Source organism: Lepidochelys olivacea (genome assembly GCF_965140295.1).
Source record: "Lepidochelys olivacea isolate rLepOli2 genome assembly, chromosome: 6".
NCBI classification, from domain to species: Eukaryota; Metazoa; Chordata; order Testudines; family Cheloniidae; genus Lepidochelys; species Lepidochelys olivacea.
Window position 1 is genome coordinate 87,519,164 of NC_140416.1, and position 26,623 is coordinate 87,545,786.

The window sequence follows — 26,623 nt, forward strand, 5'->3', positions numbered from 1 at the left end:
CATAGTCACAGAGTGTATTTCCCCCCCCCCGACACAAACACACACACTCACCTCACTTGAATATAGCTGAAGGGATTTCCTTCATATTTTCATAGGGAGCAGAATATGAAGTTTCAACCCAAACAAGGAATGTGTCTGTAAATGATGCATGTGTAAAAGCAGTGGGTTAACACGGAATCAATTCTGCAAACTGTCACTTACACATAGTATCCGCGTTAACGTAAATCTGAGTGAGTTACTGGGAAGAGAGCACTGCTGAACTTTACTGGTACAGGGTGCCGCTGTATCATTTCCAGGTTCTTTTTGTGGTGGACAACCTTGATTGATCCAAGTGAACAAGTTCAGGAACCAAACTGGAACCCGAGATAAAAAGTAACTAAGTAAAACACTGATGGAAACTGGAATGACTGTGTCCCCTGACTTAGTTGCTTGTTGAATAGTCCAGTTTTATTCCCATTGAACTGTCCAAATGTTGGGACATCCAGGACTGTAGCCTGTATGGCTTTGTGCAGTCCTGACCATGCAGAACTGCTAAAGTGTAGATGCAGTATTCTGCACGTGACGTGTTGCTCTTTGATTGAACAAAATAATTTGTCTGCTAAAGTAATCTCTTATATTTAGGCCATTTTGAAGCTATTTCTGATTAAAGAAAGAAAATGAGAGGAAACGTCTCTAATGTTATGAGAAATGGAATAAAGGAAGAACAAGTGGTGTGATCTGAAATGGATGTGAGACCAATCCTGATGGGAAATCCTGCTTCCCACTTCCCATGCTCTATGGGACCGAAGAGTGGCATCATGCCACCCTAGCAAGTCTATGGCAGAGCCAGAAACTGAACCAAAGAGTCCTGCTCTAATCACTAAACAACACTGCCTCTCCTGTCTTTTAGTTTCATAAGTAATTTCTGATGTAAATAATGTGCAGATCTGTTTGGATCAGAGGTAAATACTGTTCTAAAGTGAGGAAAGCCCCTGTAATGAGAGACTATTCAGAACTGTTTCTTGGGAGCTTAGGTTAACCCATCTTCTACTCTTCCCTTCTGGCTCATATAATATTAAACACACACGAGGCGCACACACTCACCACAAATTCAAACACATGCAGATACAGACTCACATGCAGGAACAAACACGCACCCTTGCAGCTGCTCATTGACACGCACAGCCTCCTCCGCTGGCTGTCGCAGAGAATCGAGTTCTTTTAGCCTTCCTTCCCCAGAGCACCCAGTCTGTGGTGACTGAGCTGGCAGCGTGACCGCCAGCCAGCAGGAGGCTGCCGGAATTCCGATGAGTTAATCTCATCACTTTATCACAGGGCACTTACAGAAATTACAAGCCAGCGTGAGCAGCTCAGCTGTGCTGGCAGCCGGCCCAGGACCCATAAAAGAAATTGAGAGGAGAAAAAAAAAAGTCAAAGAACTTTGCTAAAGTTTTGAAGACAGTAGCTTTTCTTGGATGAGTTTTGCTTGGCTAACACTGACTGCGTCTTTCTCTCCTCTGTGGTGTCCTCCTCGCTTCACCCCCTGCAAAATGAAGAACCATTTTAGGCAAAGGTACTTCATCCCTGCACATCATCCTGTTTACAGCAGAGAACAGATTTGGGCCAAGTGACATCTGGTGTAATTGCACAGAAGTAAATGGAGTTTTACACTGGGGTGAACTGGCATGAAAGGGACATATTGAGACTGATTCTCCACTGGCTTGCATGTTTGCACCTGTACAAGTGGATATAAAATGCTGTTCTGACTTAATACTTTGCCAGATGTAAATGATGACGCAAGGTGTGTGGCAGGGAAGAAAGGGGCACAGAAGCATGGATAGAATTAAAAGAGAAGCCAGGAAATGAAGGATCCGCTATGCAAGGGACTACTGCATTCCCATCCTGAAGGGTCGGTCTGAGAGATGAGCACCCTCCTTTTGCTCTGCTATGGCTATTGTACTGACTGTGGGGAGCCACTGGCTCTTGCATACAGACTGTAGCATTTACAGACTGGTACTCCATCTGACAGTGTCAGAGCTTTCTCAGGGTACCTTCATGTGACAGTCCCAATTTCTTACATGACAATTGGCTCCTCAAATTGGGAGTAATGTGAAGCGGTGAAATCTTTGCCTTAATCCATCTGTGATGACCTTGAGCTGCAATGTGAGGAGCCCTTGTCATCCACAGATGCAAAGTTTTGATATGAGGACGCACAAACCTCATAGCAGCATAGTGCAGTGTTGCTGCCTCATGAGGTGACTGCTGAAATCCCATAACATTATGGTGCTGTAGGCCTCTTAGCAGGAGGTGGGGCCTCATTTGGGAGGGCTGGGGTTTTGCTTGTGAAAGAGAGGCTTGGAAACAGAAAGTCGGGAACCACCCTGACAAAATGAATCTGCCACGTTCTTCTCCTTCAGGGTGTTACTGCATACTCCTCATATGTGGGACACAGCAGCTGTGCAGCCCTGAGGGCAGGGACGCTGCACTCTCCAGTCTGTGGCTCACTGGATGTACAGGAACAGAAGTGGGAGTTCCTTTATTACCTTGGGACCAAGCCTGAATCTCAATTTCCAGTTTTCAGAGATATTTGATACTTAGACGGCTATTGAAATTCAGGTGCTGTACAATGCTGAGGTATATACTGAATGGAAGTGGCTTGTGCAGCTCTCTCCGCTTCCACACAGCGTCCGTGTCTCCGATCCAACTGTGTGATGGCAGTGCTGCGAGCATGCAGACGAGCGATGGCTGAGAATTTAACAGTGACGCTGGAGATCACTGTCAGGGTGCAGGGCTTACAAGACAAGAATCTGAAGGTGAAAGCTCTACATACTGCATGCAGACATCAAGTCTTTGTGCCTTTGGGGCTTACAGTGCTCCTGGCCCCATGCCACCAGTGTGGGACTGAAATTCTCCCACATAACACTGTGAGCTAAACAGCTGGTGAATCCTTCACTTTGAATTTCCCTTCTCTGCCCATCTTTAGCCCTCTTCCACTCAGATTTTCAATGGGCTTTATATGGGGTTGGTCTAACTAAACTTCACCTCTCACCCCATCCCCATGCAAAAGGTGGGTATTAGAGCACCCCCATTATACAGTGAGCTGTAGCTCACGAAAGCTTATGCTCAAATAAATTTGTTAGTCTCTAAGGTGCCACAAGTACTCCTTTTCGTTATACAGAGGGGGGACTTGTTGAAGATCACACAAGTCCACTGCAAAACCAGGAACAGAACCCTGGAGTCCTAACTCCCAGACTTCTGCTCCAACCCCACTAAATCAAACTCTCCCTCCCTGATGTGGTTATAGAAGCCAAGAGTCCTGACTCCCTCTCCCCTCTGCTCTAACACTAAATGAGTACTCCTTCCCAGGGCTACCAATGAAAATCCAGGAGTCCTAAATCTCAATTTCTGCTCTAGCCCACCAGAACAAACTCCCCCCACAAAACTGAGTATGGAACCTGGGACTCCTGACACAAAGCTGCCTGCTTTAACTACTAGACCTGCATTTCTTAAATACATTATTGCTGTCGATGTATCACTATCAAGCTTAGATTTCCAACCCCCTCTCTTCACCCCTTATACTGAACAGTCCTGTCCAGAAGTATCTTCTGAAGAGTGATTGGCAGGAGGTGAGACAGCCCCATTTGTTACAGTCTTTAACAGTAGGGTTAAAAAAGTTCTGTGATGCTGTGACCGGGCATTACAGCACTTACATCCTCATGTCAGGTCATTGTACCTGTGTCTGAGGTTGTGTTCTTGCTTCATGATAGTGCGCCATGTGGCAGGAAATAAATTTGGGGTGCTTTCTTTGCCCTTGGGTGTTGCAAGGGATGAACCAGAGCCCTGGCAGCTGGAGTGGGAGGTGACCTAAAAGAAGAAAGTGAGAGGTGCACCTGGAAACATGGGGGCTCTGTGTGCTGAGCTCAGGGACTAGAGGTAGGAACTGACAGGATCAATATCCCTCAAATGCAGTAGGAAGCCTCCATCCCTCTTTGGAGCAAAGTCCTCAGAAGAAGTCCCTGTTTGTAACAAAACCAGATTCTGTTTTCATTAAGAAACCAGAGTCTCTGGCCAGGTTTGCTGAAGCCCATGCACCTTTTGCCAAGTCCAGTGGCCAAGTTTCAGGAGATCTGCGTTCAGTTTCTAGTTTCCATGGGAAACCATTGGAAATGTGTTTGTCCTTGTGATTTTGACCCAAAACCAGGAAAAAAATCAGTATTTTTGGATAAATTTGACTTTGTGTTGGGGGTTCATTTGAACTCCAAATAAATTCAAAGACAAGATCAGGGGACATCAGTGGCACATCAAGTGAAACCAAAAAGGTTTGCATTATCCTTCCTGTAACCAAACCTGGGGTATTCCACAGGAATGTCCTACTCCAGATCGAGCACTTCCCTGCCCCTGCTATCCCATTGTACTGTACCAGATCATAAGCATAAGATCATTAGAGTCAGTGTGTGACACAGTGAAGAGAAAAGTCACTTCCCCAGCTCCCTGCCCCCCAAAAACAAAAGGTGGAAAAGATCAGCAAGAGTCCCAAAGCCCTGCGGGAAACACAATCATCACAGGAAAGGCTGAGACTAGGGCAGCAAACGGAACAATCCCCATGGGTTGGGCTCCTGGGGATACGGTTATAACAGTAAGGGATATGTGCCAATAATAACACCAGGTGCATTGATTAGACTGGTAAGCAGTGCATCTCAGAGACACTACATGGCTGAAGGCCAAGCACCCCCAGCTGGGCTTGTACTCTAATTCCACCTGCAAGTACTGCTTTTTATTTAATGTTTTCATTTTGCTTTTCTAACAAAGAAGCCCAGCCTGTGTGGTAACCCCAAACATTTTCACAGATGGAGTCGTCATCACAGTCCCCTAGTGTGTGAATGAAGGAACGGACAGTATGCATCTGGGTGGTGTAGGGGGTATAAGGGTATTACCCAGTGCAGGCAGGAGGCATTGTACTCTGGCCATGATAGTGATTCCTGCTGTTAGAGGGAACAAGGCCTCTTGAGTGACCATCTCTGTGTTTGATTGCAGGGAACATTGAATACAGCTGCCCAGCCACCAATGAGTGTGAGATCACGAAACGGAGGCGCAAGTCCTGTCAGGCCTGTCGCTTCATGAAATGCCTCAAAGTGGGGATGCTGAAAGAAGGTAAGATAGAGGGTACTAGGGACTTGGGACCACTCACTACCTTTGAGCCTGGGCCAGGCCTCGTACCAGCTTCCAGACTGACTGCACAGGGGCCTCCCTGGCTTTCCCAAGGTGCAGCCCTTATAAAGGACTCAGGAAGGACAACAATCTGTTTCTGCTAAGTGGGAAGATGGGCCCTATGAGGGCTAGTTTCAGGGTATGTCTACACTTACCTCCAGAGCGATCAATCCGGGGGGGGGGTGTCGATTTATCATGGCTAGTGAAGACGCGATAAATCGACCGCCGAGTGCTCTCCCATCAACTCTGGTACTCCACCGGAGCAAGAAGTGTAGGCGGAGTCAATGGGGGAGCATCAGCAGTCGACCTACTGCAGTGAAGACACCCCAGTAAGTAGATCTAAGTACGTTGACTTCAGCTATGTTATTCACGTAGCTGAAGTTGTGTAACTTAGATCGATGCCCCCCATCTCTCCCCTTCCACCCCCATCCCCCAGTGTAGACCAGGCCTCAGTCTCCAAAGGGCAGGGTCCTTATGTTATATTTTGTATGGAGCTGCAAATCTGACAATTAGTGAGAGCCTGACCCATGATAGTGTACATTCCCCTTCTAAAGGAACCCCAGATGGGGGCACATCCCTCCCTCCCACAGTGACTTGGCTGAGTAACTGTACTAGTACCTGTACAACTGGAGGGAAGAGGGAATTATTGTTGTTAATGAACAGGTTGGGTTGTTTGTAGGGGAGGGTGAAGTTGGCATGAAGACATGTCACAGAGTGCAAGGAGGGTCTGGCAGCTATTCCATTCTGAGGGGAGGCTTTAAGAAAGTGATGGGGAAGAGACCTTTTTCCCTGAGCAGGTGGGTCCCTCTGCCCTGCATGCTCAGCCTGTCTCTCCCCTCTCTGAGCCTATTGATCTGCGCAATGTTCTCTGAGCAGCGCTCGGCTCCTTTCTTGTGCTGCTCTTTCCCCTCATCCTTGTCTATTCAAGGTGAACCACTGGGAATTCAGTGGCAATTAAACACATTCTTATGGATTGACTTTAAAGCTTCATTTCCCCAAGTTCCTTCTGGGAGAGGAAGGGAGGAGAGGCACTGCTTGTAATTCTCTGCATTGCTGTACCTGGCAAAGCACAGCGGCTTCAGCCTAACCCCAGTGAATAGCAGCCGACAGTTGTCTGTGCAGGTCCAGCACGCTTGAGCCAAGGATGCCAGCACTTCACACTACTCACTTCCAGGCACGCCATCCTATGAGCCAGTGATGAATTGTAAGCTCTTGCCAGGAGGGTGTGTTGCTTTGCTGTGGGGTGCTGATACTTATCTCCTGGGAGACAGGCTGGTGGCAGCCAGTGCTGTTAGGAATGTAGATTAGATTTTAAACCCTTGCCTGTTCTTTGATGGATGTGTAATGTCTGGGGCTAGATATCTTCCTACCACAGCTCTCCAGTGACTGACTTTGTGAGGGTGTGAGCAGTGTACTGTCTGACCCTCCATGGCCTTGCCTTAGAAGGTGATGGAGTCTGAAGGATACATCAATCTGTTTATAAGAGGGATGCACCTACTTTTGGGTTAGGGGTTGACCCCCTTGATACCACTGCATTCAGTACTGCAGAAAATGAAGTATCCTCTGGTCTCTTTTGCTATTTCATGTTTATTGACACTTATTTGCTGTCGTGTCTTATGATACCAAACAGCCTTAATGGCAGAGTTCCTTACTGTTCTTCTTATAGGGACTGAAACTGCATCATTAAAATCAATCAGAGTTTTGCTACTGATGTCAGTGGATCTATGACTGGACCTGTAATATTTTAGATACGTAATATAAAGGTAGTTCAACAGTAGTATAATATATGTGCATATAATAATCTACGCCAGGGCGGAGGAGATTGGTTGAGTGATCTGAAAACAGATCTGGTATCCAGGATTCCTGGTTTTGACACAGACTTGCTGGGAGAGTTAAGGCATGCTTTTCCACTCAGTTCCTCAGTTTCCCCATTGTAAAATAAAGATCATACTGACCTGGTTTGCAGGTGGACTCTGTGGATTGATTAGTTAACTTACGTAAAGTCCTGTGGAAATACAACATATTATTATATAGAATTCAGTCAATACACATTTTTAAAAGCCAAAGCCAAAAAGGGGAAAAAATGGTTTTATAGTACATGGTCTCCACAGAGTCAGGAGTTTCTGGAAAGAGGAAATCCATAATTGTTTGACTTTCTGCTCAAAAATGGAGAATTGACAGAGGATTTCGATTATAAAAGGTTCATTGGTCTTTCCCATCTCTGATTTCTGTGATTCTATTAGATCATCCACTCCATCTCCCAGCCAGGGCAGGATTGTTCCCCTTTGTACATTTTCTAGTGCTTTGTCCGGTCTAGTTTTTAAAGTCCCAAGTGGCAGGGTTTCCCTGGAGAGATTGCTCTGATTTCTTGAAGAGCTCACTGTGAAGAAGTGTATCTGGATACCCATGCTAAGTTTCCTCCATTTTAATAATTTCATCTAATTATTCCTAGTTCTCCCCACTCCCTTATATCACACCAAGTAACTCCCCTCTCTCTTCTTGGTGTTTACCCCTTTCAAAAGACTGTTAACACATTTCTCCCCCCAGCTGCCAGGAAACGAGGTGGGCACTAGAGACTACAGATGGTCTAATGGTTAAAGCAAAAGATCAGGGAGTCAGGACCCTGGTTCTATTCTCTGATGCCCCTGTGGCCTTGGGCAACTATTTTCTGTAATGGTTCAGTGTAAAGACACTGACCATCCTCACAGGAGGGTTGGGAGACTGCACTGGTTAATATTTAGTTCAGCTGCTTTGAGATCTTTGAGCAGTAGGTACTACAGAGGGGGAAAGTATTAATTTTAATTTATTGTATTACATATTTATACCTTCCTGCCTGCTCGGCACTTGAGTTAAGCCAGAGGGATGTCTGGGGACAATATGTAGAGGTGACACGAAGAAAGCTGGTAATGATTCTGAGCCTGCTCCTGTTGGGATCCATGGCATGATTTCCATGGGAGCAGGCTCAGACCACAGTTGGTATGTGTGGGCATGAGCAGGAATACACATGCTCCCCCCTGCATCAGGTGAAGATGGAATGATCCAGTAGGATGCATTGATATGACTGTGCCCCTTTAAGACCCAGCAAGACTATCCCTGGGATGAACACAGCAGTGCAGGTTTGTTATGGGGGAAAGTGAATGAGAAACAGGCAGGAAGGGAGCCAAGTGAGAGATCAATAGGTTTCTCAGATATCCCCAGGTCACTTTCTTTAAGAGAGCCCTGATCAATGGGCTGCAACCAGGGAGTTGCACAGGCACCGGAGTTTTGACATCTCAGGTTCTTCCAGCGTGATGCAGCAGAGCATGGGAGACTTGCTAGGGAGAATACAACATGGTGCAGAAAACTCTTTTTGCAGAGCACATCTGGCTCCTATTCCTAAAGCATTTGCTTTTTGTAGCTTTTTTGCCTGTGAATCTCTCTCTCTTTTCATCTAGAGCTTACCCCAGTTAGTACTAATTGGCCCCCTTGTTGGCAGTCTCAGCAGAGAAGCCAAGGCTGTGTGGACCTGAAATTCTACCTAACCGCCAGAGAAAGGCATGTAACCTGGGAACTCTGTGCTACTTGTGCTGTATTGTTTGGTGTCCCTGCCTGAATGACATCAGGGGACAGTGGTTGAGAACCTTTCACCATCTCCTGTGCAGGGCCAGGCACTATCCTGGTCCATGTGTTCCTACTGTGCAAAGACTGGGGAATCTAGAGCAAACTGGTACAGATTCCTGTGTACCCCACACACAGGACAGTGGAACTGGGCCTGTAAAGGGAGAGCATATGCTGCTGCTTGCAAAAGAGAGGGGATGTTCAGGACTGTGCGCCCCCACCGGCATTGTCTGTTTCAGACACACAATTGCTGGAACGTAGCTCCTCCTTATCCCACTCCAACACAGGCAGTGCTTACAGCACAGTCTTGCCTGAAGTGCTTATACTTTGCTACCTCCTGATCATGGATTTGTGGATCTCTGGAGTGCTGCAGATGTGACTCTTCTAATCCCTGTCTGTGCCGTATCAGCTATGGGGAGAATAAGCCTTTGCTACTCATCCCTCAGTCAGCTGTTGTGTTTCTTTTTTCTAAGAGTTTTTCAGTCATGCTCACAGTTTCTTTGTCTAAAAGTGGAGGAGAAGGATGTAATTTCAGACAATGTTCATGTAAATGGGTTCAGAGAAAGGGGGATTGGTTCCAGATGGAAGCTGATTGGATAAGGTCTCCCAGCCCAACTTCTCCATCTTTCTGATACTGCACTGAGGTCACAATCCTATGTTTGTTACCTCATAGGGTGTTGCTATGGAAATGACTATGGTGTCAGTTTTCCCTGAAGGAGCCAACAGGAGAAGAGGGTGCCAATCCTTTGTTTAAACATAAACAGCGTGAGCAGCTACAAGACATGGGAAGGGGGATGATGTATGGCCAGTGAGAAGCAGCTGCATGTTAAATTCCCCCTGGAAAAATCCCTTGTTGAGGGGAAAGGGAGTGGGAGGAGGCCTGTTTGCTGGGATCACAGGAAACCTCACCACAGACAAATGCGCAAAGCGAAGAAGGAGAGGAGCTAGAAGTTGCCAGAAGTATTGAGGGCACAACAAAGATACCCTCCAGCCCCATACTAGGTGAGCTCACAGGCAGCTTATTGAGCAGAATGGCCCTAGGAGTTCTCTGACACAAGCCTTTCCTTCTTCCTTGTGTGGTCATTCAGCCCTTTGTGATATCCCACTGAGACCTTTCCCCGCAGGGAATGCTTGCCTTGTCCCTGAAGCCGTGTAAACGGCAGGTGGCTGCCACTGCTCACAGTTCTGTGTTGGTGCCTCTTATTCTCATTGCAGCTTGGCACACGCCTGGCAGGCTACCAAGGCTCAGCCCACTCAGTCACTTTTCACTTTGAAAGAGAAACTGTTTAATCTTCCAAAGGCCCCGTCCTTTCAGTGCCTGCTCCCTCGATGCTGCTTTTAGCTCCACTGCACTTCTGCAGCAGCATTTCACACATCTAATAGGAGTCAGAGAAACTCTGAAGGGAAAAATGCTCTGAAGTCAGGAGTGCCAGATCCCTTCACAAAGCACATGGGTGGGGCGGGGGAAAGAGGAGGGGTCACCAAAGTGCATAGCCCTCTAATAATCCTGTCATGCTTTGCTGGCTGGCTGGCCATGGAGAGCACATCCTGCATTCTTGCTGTTTTCTTTCTCAAGTGAAGCAGTAAGAATCTGTTTTATGTTGCTAAGACTTAGCCATCTTCTGCTCCCTGCAAGCAGTGTGCTGAGACTCATCTCTTTTGAGTCCCCACTCGCTGTAAGGACTGGGAGCAAGTCTCTGAAATAGGCTAATGGCCTCCATCCAGTTCCTCGTGGACTGGTAAAAACTATCATTACAGTTGGTACTAACTGGCTCCTACACTGGCACTCTCAGCAAATAAGCCAAATATTGATTGGGCTATGGAGCCAGGAGCCCTTCTCACTCTAGAGATGGTCCCAGAAGACCACGGGTGGGGATTAACACTACCACTGCTCATGCTGTACCCATTATTCTGTGGATAAACAGAGGTGCTTTGCTCTCCACAGATGTTAATTACACACATTTCACCAGCCTCAAATTTGCTAAAAATACTGCTTGTAAAGGACTGAGAGTAAGTTGCTCAGGAGGGGCAGTTTCTGAAGCTGCTAGTTCAGGAAAAATGATTCCATAAAAGGATCTGAAATCTGTTCAAACTAAACCTGGTACTCTGGGGAATTGCAGATTGGTACCAGGATGGGGTTTGTCAGATGCCCCTTCTGATCTGGTGCCTCCATGGCCACTGCAGGAACCTGTATGCTGTCTCACCTGGCAGGTATAGTATGAGGGAAGCTTTCCCCTGAGGCAAAGGAGTGTTCAGCTATTGCATAAAGCAGACAACAACTGTAGTCTCCCAGATTTCCAGCATTTTACCTATAAGAACTAGAGTAATAAAGGCAGGAATGGGAACTTCCATCCTAGGGCAAGAGCTGTTGCTCCGTGAAGATTCTCCATACTTAGCGTGTCTGGGAAGGGAAGTGTTCTTCTTACTTTCCTGCACCAATCGCATTGCACCAGGATTCTGAGGACTCCCCCAGTGACTGTGCAACTTGTGTTTCTTTGTGAGATGGGATGTGGTGAGACTGACAAATGCAAAGAAGGTTCTTTTCATAGCAGAAAGAAGAGGCTGGGTCTCCAGGAGCAGAAGAGGGACTCTCATCAACAATAAGAGACTCCCAGAAGACACTCTGACTTGGCAAAAATGGGATATGATTTATTTTCCTCTCTACATATTCCATTCTCCCAAGAACTGGAACTTCCATGGTACAGGAATCCCAGTTACTGAGATTCCAGAATGAGCCTTTCCTTTGCTACCTTTTGCTACTTGTCACACTCGTGAATTTGCAAAGGACGTGACAGAAAATATGTTAGGGCTTGTCTATGCTGGCTTGTCTACGCTGTCAGTGAAAAAACACCCCCCTGAGCGCAGCAAGTTGCAGCCCTGTAAAGCGCCAGTGTAAACAGTGCCCGAGCTCTGAGAGCTACGCCCCTCGTTGAGATGGGTATTTTTAGAGCGCTGTGCCGTGACCACACAGTGTTGCTGTGGCAGAGTTGCCAGTGTAGACTAGCCCTTAAAATTCAACAGTGTGTCCAAATTCTTTCTGTTGCCAATCTCACAAGCTCTTGGACTCCTCTCTTCCTAATCTAATCTCTTTCTGGTGCACTCATCACCTGAGTACCACCATTGTGGGGCCAGGTAGTGAAATAAAATATGAATGGGAAGTAAACAATGACCACAGAATTGACCCAACTATCCTTTCTGTTAACTGTATACCTTCCCAGCACATTTCCAACTGCCATGGGAATGGTCTCAATCCTAGGACCTTCCAACCTTATACCAACTCGATCTTTTTGCTCTCCAAGCCTCTCCATGTCCATGTATTTGGGAAGTAGTCACTGTTCACTTTTAGTGATGAGAAGAATGGAAATCAAACTCATCTCTCACCCCAAACAACTGTCCCTTGCTACTTGACCTTCTTTCTGTGAACCCAGTCTGTGAGCTGTGAAGTCCTGTAGACAATGGCACTTTACTCAGGTTTAGCCTCCATTTTGCTGTTCCCAACCCAACCAGCTGCATGGAATGGCAGGTGCCACCCAGTGTTTGTAACAGAAATAGATTCACTTCTCACCCAGGGCCAACCCACATCTCTCGTGATGTGAATAGAATATGGTGGTCTTGTAACTAAATGGGAAATGGCAGGCATCAGTGATCTCAAGCCACTTCCATTTAATAACCCTGCACAAAACCCCAGAAAGCTGGATAAACAGTAGAGCTTGCTTCCAGCAGAGTAACCGAATCTGGGGTGTCTCTTTTCTGTTTAAGTTTCAGAATCTCTCAATAGAGCAAAGTGTTTCCAGAAACCTCCCTCCTCCACCTCCTGCCCCCATCCTTGTTTTCAGACCATGAGTTTCCTAAATGATATTTGATTTCAGTGAAAGCTCAGCTGGAATCCATGCAATATGCTTGGGCTGTCTCGGTGCTTCGTGGGAAGGATGAGGACTCCTCTGGGAATTCTGGGTAATTGGGTTAGTGGCCAGCTCATGTCAGGAAATTAAAAGGCAGCCCCGATCAGGTTGCTGCTGCAGGGATTTAATGGTTTTGTATTTATAGAGTATTCTGCCTCTAGCTCATGCCAGAAATATCACTTTTCTAAGCATCCAAATGAAGAAAGAGAATGAAAAACAATTTTTCTTTCTCTAAAATACCCCTGTGCTTAAAAACAAACAAACAAACTCCATGCCCTTTAGAGCAGGAGCCAGGGCCAGTAACACTTTGATGTCTGTGTCACCCACACCCTGAGTACCTACCATTGTAGGAATATAGAATTTATATACTGGAGCCACATCATTGGTCCATCTGGTCTGGTATGTCAGCTTCCTGCCATAACAGATCAGACCACTGGCATACCTGAACAGACTATTAGGTTACCTGGTCCGGTTTCCCCCACTCTGTGTATCATTGAGCTGTCTAGTTTGGTATCTAGTCTGCTGCCAGAGTGAATTGGACCATTGCACCAGCAAACCTGGTGTCCCGCTTCCATTAGTGGTATATAGCTCTTGTTTCAGAAAAAGAGCTTCAGGTCTGCACCAGGCACTCTGCAAGTGGCATTTATTTTAGGGGACTTCGGAGAGCTTAATAGATCTAACTCCCATCCCCCCTCTCTCCCCCCCCCCCCCCATCTGCTTTTCCCACATCAGGGGGATTCTATTCAGTACTTCGACAAAATGGACATTGGGAAAGGAGACATCTGACATCCTGGTGAAGGTCCCAGCTCTGCAGAGATGTCCAGGCCCATATGGCTACATGTTAGCCAACTAAAACCGTTTTATGAAAGCAAGACTGAGCTCCAAGCAGGGGTGGGATTATGCTAGATACCTGCTTCTCTGAGCCAGTTAAAGGCACTTGGATAAAATTTTCAGAAGTGCCTACTAGGTCTCATTTTCAAAAGTGACAGACACTCGGCAGCCTATGTCCCATTTATTTTCCAAGTGTCTAAGGCCCCGATCTTTAAAGGTACTTTAGTGCCTAAGTTCACCATTAGCTGCCACTGACCTTTTCAAAGCTGCTGCCAAACCCGTAGGCGTCTGAGGCCCCAGGCGGCTAAGCTTCCACCAGTCAACATTTGCCTAAATGCCAAATCCATCCCAGTGGCTAGTGAGCTACTTGGAGCCTTAACTCAAGCCAAAGCAGCCCCGTACCTAGATTCTCAAACTCAGGGGAATGCCTATCTTGCCAGCAGGGTCTGATCCCATGGGCATGTGCAGAGCGTGCCTAACACCTGTCACCTGCCAGCCACCACATCAGGAGGGCCAGAGGCAGGCCACCAATAGGGGGTGGGACGGCCAGGGGTACATGCAAATGCAGGGCGAGCACGAGAAAGGTATTGAGTGTGAGCAGGAGAGAGAGAAAGCAAGAGATATTTTCGGCTGCTAGGGTATGGGGTACCTAAGCTGCTGATTTGGCATAGGTACCTACCTCCAGGAGGGGGGCTCACAGCTATGGCATTGTATGAATACCCGTGGTAGTGGTGCACGGGAGTAGAAGCTGTACCTGATTCCAGTTAGCCTGTGAAAGCAGCTTCTGGCCTCTGTATCCAGGGCACAGCCATGCGGTGGTGCAAACACTAGGGCATCACTCCCTGGCCTATGCATTTCTCTTAGAGCTCCATTTAATTATGTTCTTTTCAATCTGGGTACCAATCATCCCATCAAAGCCACTTGGCAAAATTCTGCTGTGAGCCCTTCGGGCTGGGATAGATCGCTCTGTTACTATCAGTTCAGGAGCATGTGATAGGACTCTATAGAAAGTGATGTGAGGCTAGTAATTCGATGTGACAGCTGATATTGGGCCTAGGCTGCATTTCCCACTGGCCAAGGCTGAGCTTCACAGAGCTTTTAAGAGTATTTTTAGCCCCCAGAATATAAAAGAGAAACTAAACCTGATTTCCCGTGCTGCTGCCTCTGCACACTCGGCTATTTTTACTTCCGACGGACTAGGCGTGGGTCCAGCTTTTAAAAAAAACGCTGGAATTATTTTACTCCCATTAAGAAAAAACCCCCAAAGCCTGATGTTATCAAGTCAGTGAGGGGACATGTGATCTTGAACTCGTCAGGCAGATGTCTCTCTGAGGGGGCACAGCAGAGAATTGCAGGGAGCTTGAACAGATCAGCAGATTGGCTCTTGCACTGCAGAGGCTTGGCACTGGTACAGACCTTTTCACGTGAGCTCCTGGAACACGAGTGGCACCAACAGGATGGTTAGAAAACTGACAGCCCTAACCAGGGCAGAATGATGGGTTGAAAAGGACCAGGCAAACACCCAAGTCCAGGGCCTCCACCTTCCTTCATCCTGGGACCCCCTTTGGGATAGGGCAGGCAGGGGAACTAATAACATACACCTCTAATCAAAGAAAGCCAGACAAACATGGCAGACGCTGGTCAGAAGGGAGTCTCGTGTACGTGTCAGGGCTAACACAGGTGTTCCTTTCAGAGGCGACAGGACTGGAGTGTGCCCTTCCCTTTGTTACTGCACAAGTAGATCTGTGGGATTGTTTACATTCTCAGCACAGAAAGCATCCATGTCAGAAGGAGCCCCTGCCCTAAAACTGGAATAGAAAAAGCAGACTTCCCCCCAAACTTTCCCATGCCAATGTGCCTCACACCTGATGCGGAGGGACTCCCTCTAGGTGTGAGGAAGGAATTCTGAAGCCCATTCTGTCTATGCCTCTCTGCTGAAGCTGCCAACATGGGGGCCAGTGAGTGCCAAGTCCTGGTGGTGATTTTCTGATGGGTACATCTGTCCTGCTGGGAACTGGACTGTGGTGGCCCCTGTGTGAAATGAGTTGGAAAGTCATAGAGCAGCTGGAGGGTAACAAGTTTCCCTTGCTCCCATCATGGGATGGGTTGAAGGCAGCAAATCATGCGTAGGTGTGTCCACTAAAGGCTTGGCTGCCTCCCACAAGTATCTGCATACCAGGTGTCACAGCCTGCAATTCAACCTCAAAGGAATTAAGCAGAATGCTTAACCACCATGTGATTTCGGATTGACATCCATATGTTTCCAGGCCCTGCACAGCCTGGTGTCCTGGCTCGTCTGTGCCTCTCATCTCATCTCTGTTTGCTTCCTTTACCCTCCTTGTTCTACTCAGGCTCACAATTTGTCTCCCTTTTTGTTTCTTTCTCCCATTCTTATCTCATCTGACTGCTCCGGGCCTGGCACTGCCTCTCTAGCCCCACCCATCCTGCTTTGGACTTGACACTGCCTCTCTGTGACTGCACCCATGCTGCTCCGGGCTTGGCTGTGCTTTTCTCACCCCACCCACCACACGTCCAGTCCTTCTTCACATCTCTCTTGGAACCCCATTTTAACACCCTTCTTCTTCCCTCCCCGCTTCCTTGTAAGAGGCAATAACAAAATCAGACAATAAACAAACCAAACAGAAAAGTAACAAAACCCAGGGAAGTGAAAAGTTCAAGAGAAAAGTAAGCGCTCTTGTTATCAGCTGAGCTGCCTTTGTGTCTGTATGGGACTGTTAAGACTGTAAGCTCTTCAGGGCAGAGTACTTCTCTTGTTACTTGTCTCTCCACTATCTTGCACACTGTTCCCAGGATTGACATGCAGTTTGTTGCTTGTCACGCCTACAAATTGCTCCGATTAACGATTGGAAGATGGATGAGATGTTTCGCATGTGGGTCAGTCTACGCACTGTCTCTTTAAGGCTAATGCTTGTGTTGCTGAGGCAGAACAATGGTTGTGACCTTATTTAAAGCGTTTGCCTCAAGGAGTGTCACACTGGATGGGGAACAGGAGGAAAATACAGTCTCATTCAAAATTAACAAGCCAAAGTCCTTGGAGGAACAGGCCTATATCCACTCAGCCAGGGAAGGAGGGATGGAGGGTAAATCTCCTTGTCTCTCTCTCTTATCTCTTTTAATGCACTTAAGTCCTTTGTGTCCCTATAATCTGATTGAGGATCCCTAATACCTCTGCAACCTGTGCAGCCATTCCACCAGCCAAATGCTGGGGACGATGCGCCTGTCTGCATGTCTCTTTGGTAAAAGTAAAGTGACTCCCTCCCCAGGTTTTTTTTCCTTTCGCTTCATCAAAATGTGCAGAGAGTGCACTCTGGGGAATTGCAGATTGGTTCCCAGCTTCCTCTACTAAGCGGATAGGTGATTCCACCCTTTAATATCATATCTGCCCATCAGCACATAGAAGAAACAGGAGCTGCGAGCCTCTAGTGAGAGGGAATGGGAAGTTGTGTTTCATTTAGAAAGCCCTGCTTGGGCCAGGCAATTCAGTCATATTCGTGATGTTTGTCACTTTCACAGCCTTTTCCCCATTCTGTTGCTGACTCAGCACTTCCCGGGGAGGCATATTTTCTCACTGACTGACTTGAGGCACTGCTCATTCAGCACAGCATGCGGTGGAGGCCTCATGGGGTTTCTGTCTTTTGAAATCTGAACAGATTTATCTCAATGGAGAAGTCAAAGGAGAGAAGCCAGTCTTGGGGTCTCCTGGCTAATACAGGACTCCAGGTTTGTACTCACACAGGTCTACCATTCTTCCTGGGTCTCCCTAGGCTCCAAATTCTGCTGTTTTCTTTTTCTCTTCTCTCCCTGGAACTTGATGGGACATCAGAGAAGGAGCTGTCCAGCCAGGCTCCTTGGTGCTGAGCAGGGAAATAAGAAACACCCGCTAAAATTTTCCAAGGTGCCCCTGTAATATGGAAGCCAGGTCCTATCGACTTTCTGTGAGTTCAGTGGGTCTCTTCATTGGATCAGTGACGAGCTTAGAAAATGTGCCAGTTGCAGCAAACTCGCTCAGTATGCTCTGACTCCACACATTTCACTTCCTGGGCTTTCTTCTGACATATCTCTGTCAAGCCATCTAGCCTCCCTCCCCCTGCTCAGCACTGGTACCTGAGCCCCTGAATACCCTGACTTTACTCACAGGAAAAACAACTATTTGAACTCATTGGGGCTGAATGGCTCCTGCCTTGCACTTTGCGTAAGATTCTCCAGTCCGCGAAGGCCTCTTCGTGCCAAATAAGTTTGCACCATATAAACGACACAGAGTGGCCTTAAAAGAAAGCAATATAAGTGAACTCTCTGCTGGTTGAAAGCTCTGCCACCTCTCACATCAGTCAGCTCCCACACCCCATGCACAAGGAGGGAAGGGGTGTATCGGGGCATTTGTGGGGAGTGATGTGGGCAGCAAGCATGTGGTGGAGTAGAGCCGTACCATATCTGTGCATCTACAGGCATTGGCTTTACATCAGTAGTGGAAGTTAGAGTAAGCCCTGTGTGGTTCTAACTTCTCCTGGGGCCAGGTGGCTGAAGATCAGTCTTTTACCCTGCTCTATGCAGCCACCATTCCCTGCTATATCCAGGCACAGCTCAGACATCATCAGGGCCCTTGTGTCATCATTTGCACCTGTGCAAAGTGGGTGTAAAATGCTGCCAACTCAGAGTGATTGTGTGGGACACGTACTTTGCGCCCCTCTGCACTCATGTAAATGACAATATGAAGGGGAAGGCAGTGGAGAGAGAGGCCTAACATCTCAATTAAAACGAATAGTTCCAGGGCCCAGACTGATGGCTTAAATTATAGTTTTAGGGCTTGATTCTCTACTGTGCGGGGCCTGGTGCAGAGAGGGGCTGACATGCAGCTGATCTCATCCTGATTCTTAGCAGCCCAGCCTCATCTGCAGGGAGACAGCTTTAACTTATACCACTAGGGCAAGGTCCGATGCCAGTGGAGAACCAAGTGTAGCAGAGCCTAACTCAGCCATGTTCCCTCTACTCCCCGACAGCCGCATCTCATGCTCTACCCCTCTCTTTCCTGCATGCTGGGCTATGCAAGGGCAACTCACAATAGCAATTCCTTTGCTCTGGGGATTTCAAGGACTGGTCATTTCTGCTTCTCTCCACACGGGAGCAGGACTCTGAAAGGGAGCAAGGTGGGTCTATGGCTCCTCTCGCTACAATGCTGGCTCCTGGAGTGGGGATGGCATACCAGGGGAATCAATCTGTTCCATCAGATTGGATGGCACTGATTGAATGTACCTATCTACCCACGCCCAGGCTCGTGTGCAAGAAGCAGCGCTGGAGAGCCGTGCTTCGTGAAGAGGAAGCTCCTTGTGCAGCCCCAAGAGCCTTGACATGCGTACGAACAGCAGCACCAATAGCAATACCAAGAACTAGGCACCCCTGGCACACAGCACGAACAGCACCATTGTCAGCAGAAGCCTCGCCCACAACTGTGCTCCTACATCGGTACCACAGGTGCCACTGCGCGGCAGCGGGGCTCGCCCTCGCGCACTACTCAGGCCTGTAGCTTAAAAACCACCCTGTAGCCCTTAGGTGGGCGCTGACGTTGGGCTTTGCCAACAGCCCTGGGTAGCCCTATACGGGGTGCTGTAGGAGAACGGTTGTGGAGCGTGCTGGTGTCGATGTATTTGTACCGCTAAGCGTGTTGGCGCTGGTGCGTACAGACATGCATGGTAAGGGATGGTAGGGCTAGCAGCAGGGTATGACGGCTCGTATTGGGCAGGGGTATCACTGCTTCTGGCACGGCTTTCATATAGCTCCTCCCGCGCTGTTGGTATTGGTTAGTGACCAAAGTGCTGATCTGAAATGAATAATTTACTTGTCAGATTAAGTCTCTTTCTGCTGTAAAATATCTGTGAGCAGACTGCAGTTTCCTCAAAGGTACGTGTTGTTCAAAATTTATTCATCTATCACGTTCTCTTTTTTATTTTTTACTGTATGGATTGATCACCAAATATTTGTTGCTTATTATGATTGGTCAGATAAGTCACATGGTGTTGTTTCTGTACTCTGGATGAAATCAGCACACAAATATTACAGGTGTGAATACTTGCATTTGCAAATTTTAAATTCAATTTCCATGTATACTCACAATTGACTTTCAACAGCTGTTTGTCCATGTAAAATTCAATTCCCCCAATTTCATCGAAATTGAACACAAAGGACCAAGGATCCAACAAGAAAGGAATTTATTTAATAATCTGGACAACTATTCATGGTCTTATTTTTCCACCATTTGCTCAAGTCTAGTACTGATGTAGAATTTCAGCTGCTGTTCTTGTATCGATGCTTGATCCTGCTGTTGCTGTTTGTATAGGTATAGTGATTTCGGTGTTGTATTTGACGCTTTGTTTGCTGTTTAACTCATTGTATTTGAGGCATTGTTGCTACAAATCTTCGCTTTCTGCCTAGTTCAGTTTTATTATTGCCTTACTGTGGTAGAGGTTGCATTGTCTTGTTTCTGTTTATATTTAGTTCTACTTTCGTTATGGGTTGCCTTGCTCGACAGATCTTGGTTCTATTCATATTTCATAATCTATTTGTTATGGGAAGCTTTCCTCAAATATAGACAGTGAAAGGTCACAGAATATTTAACTTTTCATTTTTAAGAACAATCTAAAGGGGTTTTTTAATAAGCGCAGGTTTGATTGACATTTCTGAGACTTCCTTTTTAAAAACATGATCATCCAGAGAGCACTGAAATCTGAAGCCCTCAATTTATCTACCAAACAGATGATGATTCAAGAGTTGAGGTGGGTTGGGTTTTGTCTTCATTAATGTTTTTAAGAGAGGTAACTATCCCAGTGATGTGGTCAGAGCAGGAGGCTGCCCAGCTGGCATTGTTGGGACAGCTGTGCTGGATTCAGTGGACAGGCCAGGTGGCCTGGTCAGGGAAGTTCTGCTGGGTAAGGAAGAATATCCAGGCCTCCTCTCTTACAAAGCTGTAGCAGTGAAATTCCAGGATTCACTACAACACTGCTAGGGGATCACGAGTTTCTTTCCTCTCTTACCCACAGGGGTTCGTCTGGATCGAGTCCGCGGAGGACGCCAGAAGTACAAGAGAAGACTGGACTCTGAGAGCAGTACTTATCTGAGCTTACAGATCCCTCCTCCAGCCAAAAAGCCATGTATGTACAAGCTTCCTATTGTTTTCCTTAAGGCCAGCACAGCTTCTTTTTCTGTTGGTGCCATGGATGCACAAATAATGTTGTGTGGTTGTTGTCCCCTTCTGTTTCCATTACAAATCACCATTGTCAGATATTCATTTTTTTTCCAATGAGTATAGTGTGTGGGTGGAATAGTGTCATCTGAGGTTGTGGCCCGTTGATGATGGGATTCTTTGGATCATCAGTCAGAGCTTTCTCAGAGAGGGAGACTAACTGTATAACTTCAGTGATGTTCTGGTCTTCCCTGCACCCAAGATCCACTAAATCAGCCTCACACCCTGATCTCTCTCTACCATGTCACCAAGTTGTTTTCTGAACTTCTCAAAATCCCAACAGTTGTTTGTCTATCACATTCATCTTAGGCTTCTCTCACCCTGTCATATCCCCATGGGATCTACCTGGTATAACTGAGCCATGACTTAAAATGGGCTCCTGCTTTTTTCAGACTTCTACAGGTGTTGGCTCAGTACTGAAGAATCACAGATTCTAGTTTCCAACCTCTACACCAGTGTTTTTCAAACTGGTGTACACATACCCATAGGGGTACGCAGGCTCTATCAGGGGATTCATGAGAAAAGTCCTGTAATGGCGGACAACGCATTTTATTTAGGAAGACTTGGAAATCTAATCATAGGTCTATTATTATCCTATCTCAGATGGGGGTATCTGGTAGACTATATTATTTGGAAAGGGATATGCAGCCAAAGAAGTTTGAAAACTCTACTCTTAACTACAGTGCAGTCTCCCTCCTGCTGTGAACAAAACACATTTCTGAGATCCCAAATTGCAGGCCGTATGGTACGAGAACTCCTATCAGTTGTGTATCCTGCTAAGTGTTGTCTGAAAGCTGCTACATACACACCATCTCCTGAAAGGTACAGTAGTAACTTCTCCTTTGACATTTGCAGTGACTAAGATCGTCTCCCACTTGCTGGTGGCTGAGCCAGAGAAGATTTATGCCATGCCTGACCCCACTATGCCGGAGAGTGACATCAAAGCACTGACAACCCTCTGTGACTTAGCAGACAGGGAACTGGTGGTGATCATTGGATGGGCAAAGCACATCCCAGGTAATGAAGGGGAAGTTACGGATGGGGGCATTAGTGTGAAAGACAAGGGGAGGTGATTATTTACTCTGTGAGCATCACTTTATTTTGGCACTCTGATGGGTTGAATCTACTTCAAGAGAAAGCTGCTCATGGTGAAGCCTCATTAACATTGAGTTCCAATACAGTGTGTATTAATTTGTGTAAATTAATTATTATATACACGTAGTGTCCTGGGATTATGTGGTAGCCTTAGAGATGATATTGTACAGCAGTCAGTAGTGCCTGTGACCGAGTGGTACAGCAATAACCCCTGCTGATTAACCTTTGGGACTAGGTGGTACAGTGGTAGGCTTCGGTGATTTTGCATGACATTTGCTGCACCACCACAGAATAGGGAGCTCACCGCCCATCTGAAGGGGAAGCTTTCCTAGCCATAAGGAGCGAAGCCACAGAGCAAGGCCCACTCATACAGGACACTGATTAAGGCGCCACTCTGGAGCTCCTGTTTCCTGTGTTGATGGAGGCTGGGAACACTTTGACTGTGATGTGATCAACCTCTGACAGGAAGCTGACTGGAGCATTCACAGGACTTCCATACTCTTCGTTCAGCACAGCAGCAGCAGTCCATGTAGACTATCAGCACTACAGTAACAGATCCAGGACTGAAGGAGTGGCCATCTCCCTCATTCAGATATTGGGGGCTCCCATGTGATTCCTGCTGTTGGAAGAGTTGCATTCTGAGTCCACGGCTTGACCTTATGTCAAGCTCCATAACATAAAGTATCAAAGGGAGATGCCCTGGCACCTTGAACAGAAGTTCTGATTGCAAAGCAAAAGTGCAGTGGCTAGTAGGGAGGGCTTTCAGAAAGTGTCCCCAGGGCTCACTTTGCTGCGTTGCAGAAGACTGCTTCAAATAGACATGCGGCATGAATAATCTGATACAGCAGTCTCATCCCCTCTCCCTTCTTTCCCCCAAGCCCAGAGGAACATTTTGTACTCAGCTACTGGACCTAATCTGCTGCCAAATCTTGCACATATTACTCCAGCTTCAGTACAAGTTCACACTCTCCCATCCCGCTTCTTGGTTCATCAGTTCCTTGCTTCAGCCATGCAGCATGTTTCCATGAAACATTTTCGACCCCATCTGATCATTTGGGAATATCTGCTATAGGTCAGTTGTCCTAGCCTAGCAGACATTTGGCTCACACAATGACTAATTTCTGCAGCTTGTCCTTGTTCTCTCTTTGACTGCCGCTCCTCTTTGTTCTAAGTGACTGTTTCCCTGTAAAATTTGTCATCATTGGATTCTAAGGTTGGAGGCTCCCCTTGAGAAGACTTCCTGGGCTGTTTGAAGTGGGTACCTTGGGCCTAGATCCACAAAAGGATTTAGGCACCTGAAGTGCAGATTTAGATAACACTGTGATCCACAAAATCCCCGCTCAGCTATCACCCAACTCTATATGCGCCTAAACTCACTTGGCACCTACGTTTCCACTGTAAAAATTCCCTAGGCCCCTCTGGGCATGTGCACTGCTGCATCCGGCAGGGGTCCAGACGCCTCTCTCATGCCTAAACCCCAGCAAAATCCTCAAACTGGGGAAGACAGGCATTCCCCCGCCTATCTCCCCCAGGGCCCAATCCAGTAGGTGTACTCAGAGCATGCCAAACATCACAAGGGGGCCTCCCTTACATCCAGTGGTTAGGGTACTCACCTGGGATGTGGGAGACTCCAGTTCAATTCCCGCACTGTCCAATGAGAACGGTTTTGAACAGGGGTTTCCCCATCTCTCAGGTGAGTGCCCAAACCACTGGGATATAGGATATTCTGATGTGGGTCTCTCTTGTTGAAGTCATTCTACTTTCATTAAAAAAATATATTAATTGGCCCTAGAGTGTGAGGAACACTCTCCAGTTCAGTGGTTAGGGTACTCGCCTGAGAGATGTGCAACTGCTGTTCTAATCCCTTCTACCCATCAGGCAGAGAGGGGGGAATTAAACATGGATCTCCCATGTCCCGTGTGAGTACCCAAACCACTGCGCTAAAGGTTGTAAGGAAGGTCACCACTGTCACCTCCTCCTCACAAGAAATGGCTGAGATGGCGACACCATCTGACTCTAGACAGCGGGTCCTGGCTATGGATTGCAAGCAGAAATAGGTGCCTGCAGCCTGGATTTAGATGCCTATCTCCATGATGTGGGTGGGTGGGTGGTGGGGATTAGGACACACCCCTCTTGCTGGCATCACCCACTGACTACTTTACATGGCTCTCTGCCTAGCATGCAGGCTTTTATGGATCCCATTCTTAGGCACCTACCTCTCCCCCATTCATTGTATAGGGAGCTTAGGGGCCTAACTCAGGCTTTGTGGCTCCCACTGTTCTTCCAGTGATTTGCTAGATGCCTACGAGTTAGGTGTTTCATAGAGCCACACCCCTGATTATAGAGTTTGAAGAAATAGGTCTTTCTGCAGGCAGTGTTTCTGAGCGGAGGTTAATGCCATGGGTGCCCTTCTTAAAGGAGATCTTCAGTATCAGGGATTACACCACTTGCTAGCTGTGGAATCCACCTGAGGCTGATTCAGCACAAACAAGGCTATGTTGCTGATTGAGGAATCTCAGCCTGGATTGCTCCATTAACCCAGCAGCAGGGTTAACTCCATTAACAGAAAGGGCATTATCACAATGCAGCTAGGGGTATGGCTCCACAGCCTAAAAACCCTACAACAGTGAGTCTCAGAGCTCAGGTGAACTGATTCAGGCTCACGCCACAGGGCTAAAAATAACAGTGTAGATGTTCCTGCTCAGGTGGGCCCGGGCTCCAGCCCCAGCACAAATGTCTACACTGCTATATTTAGCTCCTGAGAGTCCTTGCCATGGTCTTTTTGTTTTTGCTAGATAGACATACCCAAACACAGTTACTCACAGATTACTGTCACTGTGGCTATTAGTTCCCAAACACCTAGGTGTTGCAGGCCATTATCACTGCTACGCACTGGGGATGCCCTACAGTAGCTCAGGGATCTCTTGCTTACACCTGTGATGAATAGCTACTCCTCCCTGAATTTCATTTTGGAACCAATGCACTTTCCATCTTGCTGCTGCTCCTGCTGCTCTCCTAGAACGGGGATGTAAGCACAAGGTGACGACTGCTCTGTAAAAGGGGCGGTTTTTTTCTTCCAGAAGGACAGGGTACTCTTGCAACCTCCTCTGTTTTCTCTGTATTTCCCTTTCCGGCAAAAAAAAAAAAACAAAAAAACCCAGTGTGGCAACCCAATCAACACAGCTCCTGGGTCGGTCAGAGGGCTCAGTCCAGCTTTATACAAGAGATTTTAATATATATAAAATAGGATACAGCCTTTTTATTTTAATCCCCCATCAGAAATAGAAAATGACTAAAACAAACTGAGCACATCAGGAGCACGGGGAAGGGGACTGACTCAAATGGGCATGTCAATGCAGTCTGTTCCCTTGAGTCTGCACTCCCCGAACCCCAGACACCAAGGAGCTCACACATCAGGGTGATCGCATGCTCAGGTTCCCACACAACTGCGCTCATAGACATGTGAGGCTTGATTCCCAAGGGGCACTTAGGCTGAGCATTTGCAGTGCATAGCCGTTAGGCACCCTGCCACCCAGTAGAATTCAGAGCCTCAAGTTAGGCACCCAGGCCTGGGGAGAGTTCGGAGCAAAAAAGGGGATTAACAGAAGCCAGTATGCTAAGGGGGGAGCTGCCTAAGCTAGGCCCTCAGAGGTAGTTAACTCAAGTCAAGGCTGGCCAGAGATGCCTTCCGCCACTTGGGATTCTCTTGTTGAAGCTTTCCCACTTTGTATAAAAATACTTAAATCGCCCTGGGGCTAAGGGGAAGAGGCCCCTACAGGTATTTTTCCTGCAACAGCCCAGCAGACTCCTTCTTACAAACAGCTTGTTTATGATGTTAAACTGATCTCCCATTGGCAAATCCAGGCAACAGCATTCTGGCACGTGGCTCACACATTAGGAGTGCACTATACCAGAGCGTCCTGAAGGAATATTTTTCGTAACATCATTCCATAAATTTGAATTGTCTGCAAGGCTGTCTTAGTGGGGCACCATGGTTCATTCGAAATAATAGAGTTCTCTTCAAGTACAGGGATAGACATCGGCAGGTATGTCACCAGAAATTGTATGTCAGAGATAGCTCACAAGGGAAGTACATAGTAGATAAAGGCTTCCCCTAGGACAGAGGAGACTGTGGGTTCCCGTGCACTGCAGACGTTCCTGCTTGGGCTGGAGCCCAGGCTCTGAGACCCTTCCCCCCAAGCTCCAGCCTGAGTGGGAACACCTACACTGCTATTTTTAGCCTCGTAGTGCAAGCCTTATGAGACTGGCTGCCACATGGCTTTTTCTGCAGTGTGGATACACCCCATGGCACACTTCCTACTATTCTGCTCCTTTAATGGCCACACTTGGGATCTTTTGGTCTGAAAAGGAGAGTTCCACTGTTGCATGGCCAGACTTATGGCCAGTTGGCTTTTGAACCTTTTCAGACACCAAAGGATTTGGTATCTACCTTGATAAGGTAGGACAGCCATTTGCTGTGTATTTTCTTTGAGCCTATGGCAGTTGTTACTGCAGTAATTTTATACTACCTCTGGCAGAGCTGCAGGTCAGCCCGCTTTCAGGCACAGAATGCCTTACCTGAAACTCTAGTTCACACTATTTTTGCAGTCATTCAGTTGCTCACAATGGCTAAGGAAAAAAACAGATGAATTTGGCAAAATGGCAGCCTCAGGATGGCCTATGACATCAAATTGACCTCTTAGTTCTCAGACCAAAACTGGGATGGGGAGGAGTTGGCTGGTTTCTTTTCATAGCT

The 26,623-nt window shown here is 47.2% G+C and overlaps 1 protein-coding gene across 6 annotated transcripts in view; it reads left to right on the top strand.

The window, feature by feature from the left end:
- Window positions 1-26,623, top strand: part of ESRRB (estrogen related receptor beta) — a 167,856-nt gene that overhangs the window by 119,557 nt on the left and 21,676 nt on the right. For 5 of the 6 annotated variants that reach the window (XM_084632618.1, XM_084632619.1, XM_084632615.1 and 2 more), the window contains 3 exons: window positions 5,014-5,130; window positions 20,570-20,680; window positions 21,628-21,789. In XM_084632618.1, the coding sequence (XP_084488744.1) occupies window positions 5,014-5,130; window positions 20,570-20,680; window positions 21,628-21,789 (390 nt within the window). Of the gene's footprint in view, window positions 1-5,013; window positions 5,131-20,345; window positions 20,459-20,569; window positions 20,681-21,627; window positions 21,790-26,623 lie in introns of those variants that run through there. The other variant, XM_084632620.1, reaches the window with a different exon arrangement.